Source organism: Drosophila teissieri, chromosome 3R, assembly GCF_016746235.2.
Source record: "Drosophila teissieri strain GT53w chromosome 3R, Prin_Dtei_1.1, whole genome shotgun sequence".
Lineage (NCBI taxonomy): Eukaryota > Metazoa > Arthropoda > Insecta > Diptera > Drosophilidae > Drosophila > Drosophila teissieri.
Genome location: NC_053032.1, coordinates 28527643 through 28546959, shown reverse-complemented (window position 1 = coordinate 28546959; position 19317 = coordinate 28527643). Strand labels below are relative to the sequence as shown.

Here is a 19317-nt window from a genome sequence, read left to right as displayed (position 1 = left end):
GCTTGTACCTGCAGCAGATAAGATACAGTTCGGTTCGTGTGTATAATTAGCGGTCCCATCAATAAACTTATCCACTGGACACTGGACACTCGCTCCAATCGCAGTGTCATTTCGCAACGAACAATCGTGATGAAGTGTGGCCGGCAATAAGCGAAATCAAATTGCATGGCCCGCTGTTAGCGTAGTTGATTTATTTAGAGTCCATCCAATATCAATTAGCGCTATCAGGCAGCGCAATTGGTCAGTCGACGCTTTGCAGTTATCAGTGATTTCTGAATACAATGCGGTGATAAACACTCTATTCCCCATTTATGACGGGCACTACACTCGGCATGAGTCCCCTTTAAGGAATCACACTGACCACGAGCCATAAAAATACCGATTCCAGCCTGGGGTCTTGTGACAAAATATGCAGCAGTATGGTTCATCATCTATTTTTGGCACTTGACCGTAAAACATTATTGGTCAGTGGTTAGTGTGAACTTTAAACGGAAATAAGCGGTCACTTTCAAGTTGCGCATACGCCCCGTTTACCCAGAAATCAGCATGCGACGCGAATGCTTGTAAAATGTTTCATTTATTATCTGTGGCCTTTGCACTTAATGAACTTTACACAAACTGACTAGCTGAATTCTTGTTCTGTTCTGCATTACAATTAATGAGTATAAATTGTCTGGTCTGACGTTGCTCTCCTGTGTCTCCGGTTTCATTTTGTTAAATTGTTAAAATAGTTGGTAAACAAATTCGTTGCATTAAACGATTCTTTGGTACGAGTATGTCATTGGCTGCTCCTTTCGAATTGTCCATCTCATGTCTACAGCATGAGCTTCTGGCCCGCCAGGATGAGGGTCATCAGGCCCAACGATACGGATGCAGTGAGTCCAGCTGCTCCCGATCTCTGCTCGGGCTGCTCGACGAGGACCACAGCCCGATTGTTTTCGCTCTGCAGCTCCCTGTAGTTGTTGTGCAGCTGCTTGCCCTGATCGTACTCGATCTCCTTGAACTCATTGACCTGATCCAGGGTCACGGGGAAGGTCTCGGTCAGCACGATCCATGTGACGGCCTCGGCGCAGGTGGGCGTGGTCAGGGAGCCGGCGTAGGTGAAGTAGCTCTCCACGCTGGGCACCAGGTCATCCACGGCCAGGGAATCCGCCACCAGGACGGGCTTGTTCATGCTATCGTAGCTCTTCACGGCGCCCAAACTCTTGATGATGCTGCCGATGGCGTCGTTGGGCGTGTTGGACACGTGGAACAGCACGCCAATGACCACAATGCCATCTTTGAAGTTGGCCGCCATTGTCATGTTCGGGTAAATGGTGTTCCGGTGCACGATGTGCACTTCCAGCGGATACCGGATGTCGTTGATGGTGTGCTCCGACCACCAGTGCATGTGGATCTGCTCCACCACGAAGTCTTGCAGCAGGGCACCACCACTCAGGGTCAGTTCGTGATCGAAGCCAGACAGTTGAACTGTAATTGCAAAAGAATTTTGATATTGAAGGGGGCATCTTTGGGATTTCTGGACTATTTTACAACTCACTTGAATGTCCATTGTTGACCATTCGCAGATTCTTCTGATGCTCGTCATAGTTCTCGAACCTCAGCGAATCAAACTCCCCCTTCAGAGCCCCTTTGACGTGCAGATTTATGGGGCTTTGCTTCTTTCCACTATCGCAAAGACCGCCCCATTTGGGAAAGGCTGCAAAATATAGAAAACATCCATCAATGTCAGAGGTCGAGAATTATTTAGCACTAGCAACTGTCAACTTCATTTGCAATATTCCGGGAAAATGTGAGCTTTATTGTCAAATTGATGTTCTTTATTTAAATTTTGGCACACTCCAAATTTGTTTCTGCAACTAAATGTCCATCAATCAAACTTTATGCAATTTGGCCAATTGACACTCTAATATTCTTGTATAAACTTCTTTCACATATTGAAAACCATTATGGCGAATTTCTGCGCAAGCAAAACTTTTATTTCAACTTAAATGCTCATAAATCAAACTTTCCGCAATTGAATGCTTTTTTGTCAATTAAAAACTACAGGCAGAATTCAACTTTTCAGGCGGAATTCATCATTATTCATGTTCAATTTGCATACACAACAATTTGGCACAATTTAGACTAGCTCGAGCCGAAAGCGTGCACACAGATCTGGATATGGATGTGGATGTGGATATAGATGTGGATATGGATATGTCCGAGCAGCTTTGGATGGCTCTGGTATGCAAAACACTTGACAATGAGTGACCCAGTCGCCGTGGCGTTGATTAACTAAATCACATATTTAGCAAATAAACTCGATTGCCTTTACTTACGCTCATCCTGGTTGTTGTCCAAGTCCGGATAGCCCCATTCGTTGGCCCAGCTGTACGACACAGAGCAGCAGACTGAAAATGCGAAAGAACGGGTGACATAGATAAGTAACAAGTAGCAAGTAGCAAGTATCAAGTATACGCCGTGTGCTACCGGCGCAAATGAGCGCAAATGAGCGCAATTTAAATAAACTTCAACTTGACCAACTGAATGCCCACAGAATGTCTCAGGGGCATTTAAAAGAAGCTAAAAAGAAAACGAGCACATTAAAAACTGCACTGATGGGCCATAAAAGACATGATGTGTTCGCCCCACAGAGGGTCAATTTACACATGTTTGGCAGCAGCCTCAACACGGCACCTTGCACTTGACTGGGCTAAAAATACCTTTGATATTTATGATTTCAACTACATACATATGTTCATATAAACGTATAAGATACTCAGCGTTTCATTAACCCGCCAACAAATGGTCAAATATTGCCGCTTTCTCCTGCTGAAAGCATTTTGACATCTGCACATCAAAATATCAACTAAATTTAATGCGTGAGATTTTATATTTTTTTCTTTTGCTTAAGCTTTTACGATCCATTTTGGCTTTAAAACCCACAGAGCCATCAACATAACTCGCCGGTGCGGTGATCAGTGATCAAAATAGCGTGTTTATTAAGCCATATGCAACATTAATGGGTTAATAAAATGTCCGCAAAAAAGTGTGATAATTTATGCTTCGTCTTTAATCTTTCGAGTATTTATGCTTCTTGCCTGGCACTTTTGCAAGTTGGCGTGCAAAAAGACAAATGACGATCGCAGCTGCGAAGTAGAGTACTAAATATAGGTACACCCGTGTACAAATACTATACTATATTCTGCTATATAATCGTTTTAATATACTTTTTGCCGGGGCAACGTGCTCATCAGCTGATGTTTTCCTAGTTTCCCTAGTATAATCCTCGGCCGCCCTGTGACGCAATTATTTGGATGGAAAGATCGCTGATTTATGGCCTTTCTTGATTAAAAATAATATTTCATTTTTTAATGATTTTTAAATAATGCCGCGAGCAAGCAGTGTATTCCATTTGAAATACAATTGAATTAGCGGCGTATCAAGAGTCATAAAGATATTCCCTTTAATTAAGAAGCGATCACAAGACTTAATGGCTTCAACGTGAGTGAATTGGGTATACATATGTATATTGTGATTGGAAAATTACAATATTTCCGTCAGATGCCAAATCTGAAGAAACTATTCGATCTCGATCCCTTGCAACCAACTAAATGCCTTTTTCAGCGAACATGCCACAAATGTCGAGCAGCCATTTAAAGTGCAATTAAACTTGCACATGCAAAGCACAGTGAGAAAAGCACAATTAAATTTGAGTGCCTAATGCTTTGATAGTTGATAATGGGAAATGTTCTCTAATTTGAGGCCCTCGGGGTGTAAAAGTTAACAAAACTGTAATTGTAAGCGGGAAAAGCAAATAGCTGCATGGATAATCATGTGAAAAATCGCGCAAAATAAACAGCTGCACTTTGAAAGTGGAAAATGCACTCAACCCGCGAATTCGACAAGTGAAAATATTTTCGCTCTTGAGAGCTGTAATGGAAATTGAAATTCTCTGGCATTGAATATGCTTGTCTCAACTGCTGTTTATTAAATCATTTTCAGCCTTGTCAACAGAAAAAGAATTGGAACAATTTCGCTGGCTCAGCAGCGGCGATAAAATAATGCCCGCATTTCATTCTTTATACTTCAGTTTTTTGGCAAATCACTGCGGTATCGAGATCCCCAGCGCATAAATTGAGCACTCAGTGATTTTCCAGCACAAATTGTAATTAGATTTTACTGATTGCCATATAGTAAAAGATATCTCCCACCGATAAACGATTTCGGGAGTGCACACCAATTAATACCTCGTTTTGTCTTAAGACTGCGATTGTGGGGGCGTGTAAAGCCAGTGATAAGCCCTGATGTCCAATAAATACACCGCAGGTCATGTGAATGCAGCCATTAAATTGCTTGACGTTATCATTTGTCTAAATAAATGTGCAATAAATCAAATGGTGCGAGATAAACGCAAGCTCAAATGGGTGAAAGAGCCATAAAATACTAGAATGTAATTAATTATTTTACGATTGAACAAACTTCCGTTTCAATAGGCACACAACGGGTTAATTACCTCAGAACGAATGAAAACATTCAAATTTCAGACAAGTGTCGTAAATTAGATTTATATATGCGAAAAGCGTGTCTAATTGGAACACCACCCCCCGAATTAATCTAATCTTCGGCATGGAAACATAATTCTCTCACCTGGCACAATCAGACAATAATCTAGACTTTGGTTTTTCCGAATTGCCGAGACAGTGTGACGTTTGTCTGGTGTGGATGCCATAAAAAGTGGGATTACTTTAGGGTATGCGTGGCTGCAATTGCTAATCGATGGGGGTGGAGGCTTCTTGAAACTTTCCATCATAAGCCAATCGAGCTAATGGACTTTGGATTCGCACTGCCAGCGGAAGACAGCGGCATCAACTTGATAAACTGGTGGAAAACAAGTGGATGAGATAGTGGAGTGGATGGAGTGGATGGAGTGCAGATAGCAGAGGGTTTTTCTGTAAACAGAAGTCCGTATATAAATAGGAAGTATTGGCTATCAGGAAAGCGAGCTGCGGAGTGCAAATTCACTTTCGCTCGACGACAAAGGGATTCCACAACAAATAGCAAATAGCAATTCCAAATCCAAATACAAATACAAATAAGTGCAGCAGCAGCAACGCTCTAGTGCATTTAAGGGTTTGGCGATGCATATAAATGGAGGCTTTATAAGGAGGGTGTGTACTATCCAGCAATTGCTTGTTCTGTGACCAAACGACAATGACCAATCAACTGGCTAAATATTTGTAAGCAGCAAACACAAAATCTGTTGTAATGCACTACAGTTTACACATTGTCTTGGCAATTTCTCCATATTTGTATATTTCATTCAAACATCAAAAACGTCATAGGAATCTCCAGTTACTTTATGAATAAAAGAAGGGCTCACCAAAAAAGATGAATGATGATCAAAAGCCGGAAATTTGTAGTGAATAACTAATTTAAATTTGACTCACAATACAAAAGTTGCTTTACTATCGGTGCTAACTAGTTTATCCCAAACTTACAAGCAACTGTTTTGCGAATGCTGATTATGTGTCATTAAACAAATGAAAGAGCAACTTTCATTCCAATGAGTAGTGTTTAGTAGGCAATATATATTAAAAATAATCGAAAATGGTTTACTAACGACAGAATAATCTGATGTTGATAACTGATTTCCAGCAGTACAAATATGTACAAGTATAAATACAGAAAGTGTCTCGATATTGACACCTGTATTATCTTGAACAAAAATAGGTGTATCATTCTGCTGATTGTGTTCAATGCACCCTCTCAACAAATAGAAACTTAGGTAAATAACTAGAGTTTAATGGGCTGTACATAGTTTTAATCACCTGCCTTTAAAAACACATTTCCGTTAAAAATCGCAGCTAATCGGTTTTTTCAGCTACCTGACGAGAAAGCAGCGGCGATAAGAAATGGCGCCTTTCACTAAAACGCTTATGGGGGGCGATTAAGCTTAATCGAATCTCGAAGGCATCCAGACACCGAGTCAAGTTAATTGCCATTTAATCGTTTAATATGCACTTTCGCTCCAGTGGCTACATAAAAGTTTGCCTTATCAAATTGCATCTTATCGGTTATCGCAGATCTTTCAAGTACCATCTAAGCACCATGAAAATTACTTTTGATTATCTCTATTGGGTTCTCGGATCCCACAAGTCCACTGCCCAGCGTGACCAAATACTTAGCTTCTGCTGACCTTATCACATTCGTTACTGTCTGCCCGCAATGATGAGTCGTCTGGATCTGTATCTGTATCTGTATCTGTATCTCTAGCTGTATCTGTATCGGCATTAGGAATTAAGTGGGTATTTTCCAAATGCCCGCACAAAGTCAAAGAAGACGGCAATATGGCAATATGTAGCTATGGGTTGTCTTTTGTTCAGATATATCAGTTTGGGCGCGTGATCTATGTACATATGTTCAAAGTTCCGAAGTTCTGTGAAGTGCTTTTGAAGTGCTGATTTGAAGGCGTTCGCTCAGATTTAAGATATGGCCCCAAAATGTGTGTTGGGGTTTCTTAATTAGATATCGCCAAAAATCCCCCAACTTTATGGTGTTACATGGAGAAGGTAACTCCAGTTTTATGGATTCTTTTCTATGGGTGAATCATAGGAACATGGAACATTTCACAGATTTTTTACGATTCTCTTTGTGGGAATCTTCGACAGGATGGGGCCAATTGACAAGTTTGAGCGCTCGTGCCTCGCATTCAAATTTTAGCCCCGATCCACATACATTTGTCTGGAAGCAAAGTCAAGTGCACTTCCGATGGCAATCACCACTTCCCCTGGGAACCACCAAGCCACCTATCCATTGTAAATCATAAGCGCAGGCGGTCGCCTTGTAATTCGCGATCCCAGCGCATTATCACTGCTACATTGTCTATGTCATCTTATCCACCAAAACGATCCGAATAATTGCAAATTGTAAGTAGTATGTAGTAAATAGTAAATGGTAAATAGTAAACAGAAAATAGCAAATGGAAAATGTCAAATAGAATGCGGATAAATGTGGGATCAGAAGTCGCGACGTGCCTTTTCGTCATACGGATATGCGGATAAGTACTACATATACGGCGATAAGTACAAGAATCCAATTAATTGTCAGTTTTTTGGGGCCAGGTGATTCACTAGCGAGTAGTTAAATCACTTCGATTGGCTTTCAGTGAGTCACAGTGTGTAAACGGCGTAGAAATTGATAATAATTTACCTATTAAGGCGAGGGCGATGAAATGCATCTTGTACGGTTTACTTTCGTCAAAAATGTCGTTTCTAAAATCACTATTTTGTTTTGGTTATATCACTTGGTCATAAGCACTCGCAAGCACTTGTTTTTTTGCTCGTATTTTTGCAAGTATTATTTTATTATTTCTCAGAGGCTGCCAGGCAGGACACAGAACCTTTGCGGTCTCGAATCGAACTCCATCGGTTTTGGAGCGGCACGCGTCTTTTATAACGGAACCTCCAGAACGGAACCCATCGGCAGCGGCGGCGGTCAGGCACAGAATGAAAAGCGGTACCGAGCATCGGCAATGTGCACACGCACACACCCGCAGAGCACACACCCACACACGGACACACACACGGACACGAACACAAGCAGCACTGCACTCACACACTTGCACACGGAATTGTATCAACGCTGTACAGAGGTTTTATGTGCTCTTCTACACTTGTTTTATTTCGTGGGTTTTCAGTTTTCAGCGTTCAGTTTTCCCGCCCCGCAAAGCGAAAATTATCAAGCGACTGATGGACGGATTAAGCAATAAAGCCGGCAAACGAGACGAAGGTGAAAAATGCAATTGCCGAGCTGCGCAGTCGACGTCGCGGCTTAGAAGCTGATTAATTGATAAGCGGGCAGAGAAATGCTAAACGAACGGTAATTACCAGCTGAGTGAGAGCGCGGCAGGGCACCGCTCTCTCGCCCACACTCGCGAAAATGTACACTCAGCTAAAAAACAGAGTGCGTTCTAAGAAATGAAAGGAATAATTTAAAATTAAATATTTATTAAATGTTATTACCCCCATTTGTAGTATGAAACATAAGGGAACTATTAATTATGATTCAAAGGAAATAAAAAATGTATGATTATATATTTTTTTAGAAACACTATTTTTAATGTTGTATTAAATAATAATTAGCAAGTAAATGAGACCACCTCGTTTTTAGGAGGAGCTGATCAACAGCCGTTGACATCATTTCAAATATTTTTCAACCATTTAAACAAAAGAGAAAACAAATTTAACTATCTTATTAAGAGTATTATGGTCAAAATTTGCTTGCGTATTTTAAGAATGACTAACAACCCCATTCAATCCCATTTCTATTACGATTCACATGCATACGCGATTTCCTTAGGCTATTCAAATTACCTAAAAACAAGCGCAGTGAACACGCTTTATAAGGGATTTTTTATGACCGAATATTTTTTCCCAGTGTATTTTACGGCAAGAGGAAGTGACGTACCTGTCGCGATCGAGATTGTCACATTTTGGCAAATAAATTTCAGTTGATCCCGCCACACACGGTTAAAATTAGAATTTAAATTAATTTAGTGCCCGAAGTGACCAATTGTTGCACTGCAATTGCCATTGCACCCGAACCCGTGAAATGCTCGGATCTTTTCAAATCCGATCGAGAAAGGAACATAATGCAAATTGAGCGGGACAAACTGTGGGGTGCGAGCGAGATGGCGAGAGGAGGCTGTCGTCGCCGATCTTTTTGCCCTTTTGTTGGCCATGTCGACGTCATTAAAGTGCAGTTAATGTGCCAAAAGGCAGAACAAAAGTCAATGCCAAGCGGCAGCTGCTCTCATTTTCCTCGGCCGTGGAAAAGCGGTCGAAATAGAGGTGGTAAAGTGGGAGGGGTGGGAAAGGGCGAGGGAAAATCAAATCAGAAACTGCATTTCCGCAACAAATCGCCGCTTGACAGTAATTACCGTCAACACGAGCGGTAATTTATGACTATCGGAATGCGAATCTTGATACCCTGTAGCGACAATGTTTACGACATTTTAACGGCATCTGCCTGTTTATAGGCTGGGAAATGCGAAAATGACGAGTACAGGGTGTTGCCTTCGCACAGAGACATGATTTTTCCACTATTTACAGGCATATAAAGGATTTAATGGTTCCCATTAACTGGCTGGCCATGAATTTTTCTAAACTACTGGCCCATTTTCACCACACAAATGCCTAAATGGCATGCGATTAAAATACAGTCGAGCTTCTGGACTTGCCCGCTTGTTAATGAGGAGTAAAGTTACCATTTATATTTCATAAATTAATCATAAAAAGCAAAGAAATATGCGGTTTCATCCTGAATTCAGTACGCTGCCAGATTTTCGCTGTCCGATTCGCTGAAAATGGATGGAAATAAGATTATAAACAAACTGCACTGCACCTTTATCGGCCACTCATAATCAAATGCATTTCATGAATGGAAGGGCAAAATAAAAAAAAGTAAACAAAAGCAGAAAGCAAATTCAACAAGCGTGTTGACAAAAAGCGCCAGCGACGTCACGCGATTTGGGGGCAATCAAAAGGGGCAAATAAAACACCACATGTGACAAATTGCGCCAACTGTTGACCCTAGCCGCAGTTGCAATTACATACACAATTACATTAGGGAAAAGCGTAGTGGCTGGTAATTCTGCAAATTAAAATCGAATCGAATCAATTGAAGAGCACCAAGCGGGCGACTCAATCTGCTGATGGGCGAGCAATTCAATTAGGTTGTTAGCACACAGCAAACCAAGTGAGCAGTAGTCAATCGGGGACGGTCATAAAAGTTCGTCAACTTAATTTAAAATTTGCATGATCTTATCAGCCATTTGGATTTCGAATTGTAACCGTCTTGCGCGCTTAAAATACAACCCTGTTCATTGTGAACCAACCACTTATGACCGATCTGGCAGCTCCCTGTAAGCTGTCACTTGGCAGCCTTGCCACTTTACTGCCTGTCAGATCATTTCTCGCTCGCTTTCAAGCAAACTCTGTGTTATCAAGCACAAATCATTTATCGGAAATTAAGTTTTTTAGTTTTATAAATCCATCGCCTGGGCCCAGAACGCCCAAAACCCAGCCGTAACCCTCAGAAGTGGCCAGCAACGCGCGCCGATTGCGTACGGGTGGCAACTCCAGTAGAACGTTGCCGAGCTGCGAAAGTGTGCAAAAGCAAAACGAAGAGAACGCAGCGCAGCCGAAAAAAATTGAAGCAGCACTGCACGCGATATATTTTGTATTTTCAAAGGTTAAAGCCGCATTCAAAGGCATCCGCCGAGCGCAAACGAAGTGCAAAAGTGCCGGCCAGCCGTAAGTTTTCAAAAATTTGCAGTTTCTTGTGTATTACAGCCGCAAATAGTGCTGAAAAAATTTTGCAAGAACCGAAAAAAAACGAAAAAATTTTGCACATCGTCGGCGGCGGCTGTGACGTCGACGCCAGCAGCAACGCCGCCTCTCTGCCGGCAGCAGCAGCAAAAGGGAGCAGCTGAAAGAGGAAAACCGATAAAATACAAAAGGAAAAGAAGAGAACGAGAAAAACGGCAAGCGGCTGATGGATTTTCTCTGTGAGAAAAGCGAAAAACGAAAGCAAGTGTGGAAATTATGTGTAAATTCGATATGTAAATTCGGCATGTGCCGTTTCCTAGTGTGCGTGAAATTCTTATTGGAAAAGCGTGTTCATCGGTGTGAACGAACGAACGAAGCATTTCGGCGGCGAGAGAGAGAGATAAAGAGAGCGGAGCGCGCACACGCTTGGTGGTGCTTGTGTGTGTGTGTGTGCGGCGGCGGCGGACTCACACACATGCAAAGGGAGAGACAAAGAAGAAGAGGAAGCACTACGCTGCTGCGCTGCCGGCAAACTTGCTGCCGCAGTCGACGTCGCTGCCGGCTTCGCTGCCAGCTGCATTTTGTGTTTAGCCAGGAATTTTCTGGCCCCCAAAATAACTTCAAAATTTTCTTCTACTGCCTTTTGATTAGTGCGTCAAAATATAGTCTCCCTTTTCAAAAAAAAAAAATTCGAAAATACCAAAAACCAAAACCATTCCATATTTTTAATGCTTGCAGGCAACATTTGAAGCAGCCGCCAAGCAAAAGACTGATTTGATTACAAGGAACTAGGAGCAGGAACGCGAGGATTCCGCCACTGCACACTGAATTGTAAGCATACCCAGCCCCAGCCATAACTAGCAATATCTATAGCCCCAATACCTCCCCCCTCAGGAGCCCCAGATAACGCGGCAAACTGCAGTCGACGGGGAAAAGTCGGGAGTTGAAGGCTGGGCAGCAGCAGCAGCAGCATCAGCAGCAGCAGGAGGGACAGGGACGGACGGCGAAGAACCACCAGAACCAGAACCAAAACAAAGCGGATAAACCAGGAGGCACTGCGTCCGGCAACATGGAAGATCTCCTCGTGGAAGTTCGGCTCGACAATGGCGCCTACTACAAGGTGAGTTGATTCAATTGGAAGAGCGCGAGGGCTTTTCGCGAGAGGGGGTGACAAAAAAACAAAAAGGGAAAAGGAAAAACAGAGGCAAGGAGTTGGGGCAGCAGCTGCCTCAGTTTCTAATTTCGTGGATTTTAGCTTTCTTTCTATAAATAAACAGCAACATTTGAGTGGAGTCTCGACATCATCGCCACCACCACCACCACTACCAATGCCACCACTACACTAATACCAGCAGCAAAGCCAATCTGCATACACCAACGCACTCACGCACACTGCGTTGTGGGGGTGCCGACGTCGATGCCGACGCGGACTGCGCCGCCCACTGCGCTGCCAACTGCGCTGCCCACTGACGTCTTTGGGCTTTCGGTTTTGTTGTTTTGGTGATTTCCCTTTCTTGTCGTTGCAATTTATACAGATAAGATCCGATTAAACCATCTTGTTTCGCGGTTAAGTGATTTGCTCTGATAGATAACAGGTACACGAGGTTTTACAACTCAGATCTTTAGGTTTATGAATGAAGTTTTGCCCCTAATCCATTTTATTATACTAGGTTTTCATATTTTTACTTGGACGTACCCGATGACAACGCTGTCCTATCTGTGTTTTAATTGTTCATGAAGAGATTAAATATTAACCTTTATGACTAATAGCGTCCTATTGCAAAACCAGATAACATTGTCTTGTCTGCACTTAGGAATATTCTTATACATTGACTTATTGTTTTCATACTTTTGCATGGGTTCTTAGTACTTATGCTATCATTACCCATTACATTCTGGGAACCTTCTGGATAGGGGTAGTAAAGTAGTGAATACTTTGCATAGCGTTGCATTTGATTTCAGTGCTCGTAATCAAAACAAGTGCAGTGCACATAAACACACTTGATAGAGCGACTTCCCTGATGATGATGATGATTCAGCAGACGACTGTTTGCATTTGGGATAAGGTTCTACGACTACTCGCTTATCGGAGATATACGGTTTCCTCGCCGATGCCTTTACTCTTCTCGATTTCACATTGTTCGGCAGGCATTGCGGATGAGTGGGGGAGGGGAGGGGACTATTATAAAAATATATTTTATATACATTAGTTTGCAGCCCAAATGACTGAGGTATATCATAGGCAATGGCCACATTAATGACACACATTTTTCTCTCTACTTCTATGCCTTCCGATGCTGGCCCTGTCAATGCTCTTGTATTTCATCCGTTTGCTGACTGCCGCCAACAAAAAACTACAACTGCAAAATGAAAACTGAAAACTGAAAACGGCGACGACAACAACCACAGGGCCAGGTGACAGCTGTCGGCGATGATGGCATCTTTGTGGATGTGGACGGGTAAGTTGGTTCAAACAAACAAATCTGCGAACAGGGCAAACAACAACAACTTCTAGAGCAGCGTATTTTCTAACTAATTTGCAACGATTAATACAATCAGAGCAGCAGCAGCAGCCAGCAGCACCAACAACCACCGACGCGACTTCTTGGCATCCGAATTAGAAATTAGAGATTCTGGGCACGCATCATTTGTGTCGTCCGCCATCCGCCATTCGGCAAACCACTTCCCGCCGAAATCCCCTACTGCGGACTCACTAATTTGGCGCAATTTGTTAAACGCCAGTGCCGCTGCAGCAGTTTCTGTTGCTATTAGTTTCTTAAAGAAGCAAAAATAAACAAAATCAAATAAAACTGCTGACTGACAGACTGACCAACGCCATACCCAACTGTCCGCCCCACAGACTTGGGAAGTTCCCGAGCTCCCAGAGGCAATCCTCCCGAGCAGAGGGAGGAGTAGATGGCTTCCATCTCTGCCAAAGCTGTCAAGTGCGAGCGACAAATGCCACTAAGCAGCGGCGCTGAAACGGCGGCCAGCGTCAAAGGCGCTACTATTTTTAACTGCGGAAAGAAACCATTTATAATTACTCACTTCGACTTTGGTTATGACGCTCTTGCCGAACGTCTTGTAACTAAAATGTACCTTATTTTCATAAATTTTCACAATTTACCGTGTATCTGAAATGATTTATTCAGATAGCGTATCAATTTGGTGTCTTATTGTCTATTTTTAAACGACCTAAAGGTACTCTGATACGCTCTGCAACACCGTAGTTTAAAATAAAAATTAGTTTATATTTTTCAATATATTATTATAGTAAAATCAAAAGAGAACACCGCTGTCGTTAAGCGTTTTTTAATTGCCGCCGTTTTATGCCCGTGTTTCTGTTTTTGTTTTATGTGCCTGCTGCATTTCGTGTGACGTTTTTGGAACAAAACTTTTTTTTTTTTATTGTTTTTTGATTTAATTTTGTTGTCTTCCATCTCGTCTGACACACCGAGATCTACTCGAGCTGAGCAGCTGAATCTAAATTTAGTTGCGCCACTATCCTGTCCGACTGTGCGGCATTTCCGATCTGCGTTTCTGGGCGGGATTAGGAATGGGTTTTGCCCATAGCAGTGGTGGGGGGATGGACGTGGGTCCACTGTGGCAACCCCCACAATGGTTGGTTGTTGCTGTTGCTAGTTGGCCCCCTGCCAGCGGAGCAGCTGCCCGCAGAACATGTGCACCAGCATAAACACCTGTCCGCAGAGCTTTATGCGAAGAATAACAAGTGCACCTTAATTAATTAATTATGCCTTATCCGCACACGCATTGTTGCAGCGTGCCCGAGGTGATGAAATATCCATTTGTGAACGTTCGCCTGCCGCCCGAGGAAACCGTCGAGGTGGCCGCACCGATCTTCGAGGAGGGCATGGAGGTGGAGGTGTTCACGCGCACGAACGAGCGGGAAACCTGCGGCTGGTGGGTGGCCATCATTAAAATGCTCAAAGCGGACATCTGTGCGGTCGCGTACATCGGTTTCGAGACGCCCTACACCGAAATCTGTGAACTGGGCCGTCTGCGCGCCAAAAACTCGAATCCGCCAATTACAGCCAAGTCCTTCTACCAGTTCACGCTGCCCGTGCCCGAGGAGTTGCGCGAAGAGTAAGTGCTCTTAGTAAACTTAGTGTACTTCTCGATTGATCCTTAGTTAAACCATTTCATTGCGCAACTATAGAGCCCAGAAGGATGGCATACACAAGGAGTTTCAGCGCACAATCGATGCCGGCGTCTGCAACTACAGTCGCGATCTGGACGCCCTAATTGTCATCTCCAAGTGGGAGCACACTCAGAAGCGTGCCAGCATGCTCAAGGATATGCATTTTCGTAATCTCTCACAGAAGGTGTGTACACGCATACGCAAGGCATCTGATTCGTTTGTTTCTTAACTCTAATCTTACTTAAAGGTTATGCTGTTGAAAAGGACTGAAGAAGCTGCCCGTCAGCTCGAAACGACTAAACTGATGAGCCGTGGGTAAGTTAGACATAGATATAGGATACAAAGCTCTTCAAATTTTAATTCCCGTAAATATCCCTTTGCAGAAACTACGTTGAGGAGTTCCGTGTGCGTGACGATCTCATGGGCTTGGCCATCGGCTCGCATGGCTCGAATATTCAAGCGGCACGCACGCTGGTCGGCGTCACCAACATCGAGCTGGAGGAGAAGTCCTGCACATTCAAGATCAGCGGCGAGACCGAGGAGTCTGTGCAGCGTGCCCGCGCGATGCTCGAGTACGCCGAGGAGTTCTTCCAGGTGCCCAGGGAGCTGGTGGGCAAGGTGATCGGCAAGAACGGGCGCATCATCCAGGAGATTGTGGACAAGAGTGGCGTGTTTCGAATCAAGGTGAGTGCTGTGAGTATTGTGCTCTAAACGAGGGCCAGTTTTAATCTGTATCGGTCAGATCGCTGGCGACGATGAACAGGATCAGAATATACCACGTGAGCTGGCGCATGTACCCTTTGTGTTCATTGGCACCGTCGAGAGCATTGCGAATGCCAAAGTGCTGTTGGAGTATCATCTGTCGCACCTAAAGGTGAGTTCAATCAATGCTTTTCCGATAGTCTGGTTAAACTAATTCGCCCGTGTCGTGCTCTGCATTAGGAAGTGGAACAGCTGCGCCAGGAGAAGCTGGAGATTGATCAGCAGCTTCGCGCCATCCAGGAATCCTCCATGGGCTCCACACAGAGCTTCCCAGTGACGCGGCGCTCTGAGCGCGGCTACAGCAGCGACATCGAGTCGGTGCGCTCTATTCGCGGCGGTGGTGGCGGCCAGCGTGGTCGTGTACGCGGACGTGGTGGTGGCGGTCCTGGCGGCGGCAATGGTCTGAACCAGCGCTACCACAACAATCGCCGCGACGAGGATGACTACAACTCGCGGGGCGATCATCAGCGTGACCAGCAGCGTGGCTACAACGATCGCGGCAGTGGCGACAACACTGGCAGCTATCGCGGAGGCGGTGGTGGCGCCGGTGGTCCTGGCAACAACAGGCGCGGCGGAGTCAACCGCCGGCCGCCACGCAACGACCAGCAGAATGGCAGGGACTATCAGCACCACAACCACACCACCGAAGAGGTGCGGGAGACCCGTGAAATGAGCAGCGTGGAGAGAGGTGAGTTCCGCGAATCATGATGCCATTAACCAATTAGTTCAATCAATTTATTTCGCGCGCTCACACAAGATACAAAGTGAATACTCGATCCGATCCCCTCTCCCCCAAATGGACATCATGTGGGGTCAAGAAAACGAGAATCTGTACAGCAAGTTTATTAGTTATTAAAGAGTATTACATTAAGGACTGTTTCATAATTTTCCTATATTTTTAGGATTCTGAATAAAATGAATGAAATCATCTTAGCTTATTGTGTAAATTATCGTAATAAACTTTTCAAAAGTGAAATATTACACAATCTTTTTCTATTATTATTTTTTTTTTTAAACTTGACTTATTTTTGTTTTCATTTACCAATAAAATAATATTTTAAATATAAATACAAGCCTGGGCTTTTATAAAAAATTAAATAAATCATGAATTATGTACAATACACTCTTTAATTTCATTAAAGTGTGAAGAGAAATGTTCTAAGGCAATGTCTTAGTTGTGTTGTGGCTTAATATTGTTTGTGCCGAGGAAGTATTTCCCTTTCTATCGCCATCAGTAATCTTAGTCCGTATGCTAGTGTACGCCTGATAACTTAACCATTATCCTCTTCTCCACAGCGGACAGTAACTCATCGTACGAGGGTAGCTCGCGGAGGCGCAGAAGGCAGAAGAACAACAATGGACCCAGTAACAGTGAGTAGAATGTCACAGGGGTTAGCTTACTCCCCAATTACTTACCTGTAAACTCATCCTGTTGTTCCTGCAGCAAATGGAGCGGTTGCCAATAACAACAATAAACCGCAGTCGGCGCAGCAGCCACAACAGCAACAGCAGCAGCCGCCGGCGCCTGTGAACAAGGCGGCACTAAATGCCGGAGATGCCAGCAAACAGAACAGCGGCAATGCGAACGCCGCTGGCGGTGCGAGCAAGCCGAAGGATGCCTCACGCAACGGCGACAAGCAGCAGGCGGGCACACAGCAGCAACAGCCATCGCAGGTACAACAGCAACAGCAGCAGCAGCAGGCGGCACAGCAGCAGCAGCCAAAACCGCGACGCAACAAGAATCGCAGCAACAACCACACGGACCAGCCATCCGGGCAGCCGCAGCTGACGGAGAATGTGAAAAAGGAGGGCCTGGTCAATGGCACGTCCTAAGCCGAGTGGCCAAAGCGGTAGGAGGAGCAACAGCTCACAGATGGGTAGAACAACATGAACACGAATTGCACATCGTTCAACGGAGTAACAATGTTGTATGCGCAGCGGGGGCAGTTTAATATTCACGTTGATGTCCTTGAATATGGCCGCCACATAACACAACAAACAACAACAAACACAACACAACCGCAACACAACAACAAACAAAACATCCGATCAACATCAGACACTAGAACAACAACATCAGTCAACCACAAGAGCCACTAACCAATTGTTTGAGAAACTATATGAGTAACTAAAAAAAGGAAACGAAAAAATTAAGTACATGAAATATGTAACAAATGTAAAAGCATAAACTAACACACACACAAGGATAAACTCACACACACACAACCACACACAGTTCGAATTATACACAAAAAGGAGAAGAAATAAAAGAAAAATTCATGCCTAGGCTTATAATTTGAATTGAAACTAAAAAAGCTTCAATAACAATCAAAATGAATTATATTTATGTATAAAAGAAACTCAAAGGCAATTATTAACAAGCAAAACGAACGAATCGAAAGGGAAACATTGAATATGTAAACTAAAACTTTAACTCTAATCCGGGCAACTAGCGTAGTTTTTCGAAAAGAAAATCTAAAGAAAACCTGACGAAATGGGCGCTTCTAAAGCGCCCCTTGCGTCAACTTGAAAAGTTTCTAGTTATATGCATATTATAATAAAACGAGAATAATATAATTGCATTTTTGTTTTGGTTAAATTATTTTTAATTGAGTCTATCATGTGTTTTTTTGTGTATAATTCGTGCATGCAACAACTTAATCGCCTAGCAGGTTTTTCTATATTACCATTATTTTTGTATTATTATATTTTAGTTTAACAATGTAAATGCCCAGGCGCGTTTAGAAGTTGCTTATAAAATTCAACAAAGTAAATGAACGCGGCTCAAGCCAAAAGCCACGGCGAACAATTTAATTTGCAGGCGAATGTCTGCAAAGGACATGTTCGTCGTGAGCTTTTGCAACGTTTCATTGTTTATTTTATTTGTTACAACATGGAAATCCTCTCTTATTTTTATAATGTTGTATTTATTTACTATTATTAACACATCCACATCCACACCAGACACACCCACACTCACCCGCATACTTCATTAAAAATTACACGAACATCAACTCTCACACACGCGCTCGCTCATACAAACCAGAAGGGAAACGCATTGAATTTGATTTTGTTTTATAAATATATAATTTACTTCGCCAAACCTACAAAGCGTATACTAACTTAGTCCTCTATTAAATACTCTTAACTTATTTAAAACAAGTAACGTGCAGAGTCATCGAGAAATGCGAATCATTTGAATTGAACCATAATAAAAGAGCCAACTAAGGAATATAAATACGATGTAAAGCCACCATAAAAAACCATCTAAGAACAAACAGCAAGGAGCAAAACAGAACAATTCTTTCCTCTCATTTGGAAAAGAACAGTGTCAATAAATATGTAAGAAAGGCAAACCACACATTTTAATATACATTAAACAAGGAGATAACGATAATGGTACCGATAAAGATAAAGATAAATCTAAATAATGTTGTGTAATTCAAATTAAATAAAACAAAAATCCAACAAAATGAAAACTGCATAAAAGAAAAAACGTAATAATATAAATATAATGAGAAAAATGTGCGATTTAAATTTATTATTTATATAAAGATGAACTTATAAAGAATAGAAATATAGCAAGTAAATTTTATTAATTTAAAATTTATATATATAAAACAGAACAAACCATCAAACTAAGGACGTTTTCACTCTTTGTCGTTTGCATGGTGATTATGTTGTCAATTCCTACTTCAATTAGTGGCGGGTGTATCGTCATAATTTATTCAACATAAGCTGGAAATCGTTAATTAGTTACGCCATCTGGTTGAGTAAGCAGCCGTGCATATGAAGCTTCATTAATTTTGAACAGTTTATGATTTGGTTTATATATTCAATTAGATTATAGATATGACTGCTGTTGATATGGCTGCTAAACAATTTTCTGAAATCTCTTCTAGCTCTGCTCCAGCTTCCTGTTAGTCCGTTGTGGGGGGTCATGAGCCAGTTCCTCTGCCATGTCCATGTCCTGAGTACGTTGCTTTAGCTTGTCGCGGCGGCAGTGAAGATAGTGGCTGTGAATTGTCAACGGCAATAATTGGCTACACAACCAGCTAACCACACTGCCAAAGCGCATAGCCA

The 19317-nt window shown here is 42.8% G+C and overlaps 2 protein-coding genes across 4 annotated transcripts; one reads left to right on the top strand and one right to left on the bottom strand.

Annotated features, from left to right (window-relative positions):
* Positions 1–558: 558 nt before the first annotated feature.
* On the bottom strand, positions 559–7774 carry LOC122619743 (putative carbonic anhydrase 3). The gene is made up of 4 exons (XM_043796849.1): positions 7195–7774; positions 2322–2393; positions 1541–1699; positions 559–1470 (listed from the first exon to the last, which is right to left on the bottom strand). The coding sequence occupies exons 1-4, from the start codon at positions 7220–7222 to the stop codon at positions 815–817; spliced, it is 915 nt and encodes a 304-aa protein (XP_043652784.1). The 5' UTR covers positions 7223–7774; the 3' UTR covers positions 559–814.
* A 2189-nt stretch (positions 7775–9963) lies between these two features.
* LOC122620445 (synaptic functional regulator FMR1) lies at positions 9964–18472 on the top strand. Of its 3 annotated transcripts, none has more exons than XM_043797914.1 (12): positions 9969–10298; positions 11052–11144; positions 11208–11433; positions 12723–12772; positions 14094–14417; positions 14491–14656; positions 14720–14787; positions 14856–15165; positions 15215–15346; positions 15415–15922; positions 16531–16605; positions 16679–18472. In XM_043797914.1, exons 3-12 carry the CDS (start codon positions 11383–11385, stop codon positions 17065–17067), a joined length of 2073 nt encoding a protein of 690 aa, XP_043653849.1. In that variant the 5' UTR covers positions 9969–10298; positions 11052–11144; positions 11208–11382; the 3' UTR covers positions 17068–18472. The 3 variants fall into 3 exon arrangements, with proteins under 3 accessions (XP_043653851.1, XP_043653849.1, XP_043653850.1); XM_043797915.1 differs by having other exon boundaries at positions 9972–10298; positions 14856–15156; XM_043797916.1 differs by lacking the exons at positions 16531–16605; positions 16679–18472 and adding an exon at positions 15992–16167 and having other exon boundaries at positions 9964–10298.
* The last annotated feature ends 845 nt before the right edge of the window (positions 18473–19317 follow it).

Bases quoted from the DNA above. Each gene is read 5' to 3' on its own strand.
- LOC122619743 (XM_043796849.1), bottom strand. From the start codon at position 7,222: ATGCATTTCATCGCCCTCGCCTTAATAG. The intron at 2,394-7,194 runs GTAAATTATTAT...TCGCATTTTCAG, and splicing joins CATCGCCCTCGCCTTAATAG to TCTGCTGCTCTGTGTCGTAC. The intron at 1,700-2,321 runs GTAAGTAAAGGC...TATATTTTGCAG, and splicing joins GGACAACAACCAGGATGAGC to CCTTTCCCAAATGGGGCGGT.
- LOC122620445 (XM_043797914.1), top strand. From the start codon at position 11,383: ATGGAAGATCTCCTCGTGGAAGTTCGGCTCGACAATGGCGCCTACTAC. The intron at 14,788-14,855 runs GTAAGTTAGACA...ATCCCTTTGCAG, and splicing joins ACTAAACTGATGAGCCGTGG to AAACTACGTTGAGGAGTTCC. The intron at 15,166-15,214 runs GTGAGTATTGTG...TGTATCGGTCAG, and splicing joins TTCGAATCAAGGTGAGTGCT to ATCGCTGGCGACGATGAACA.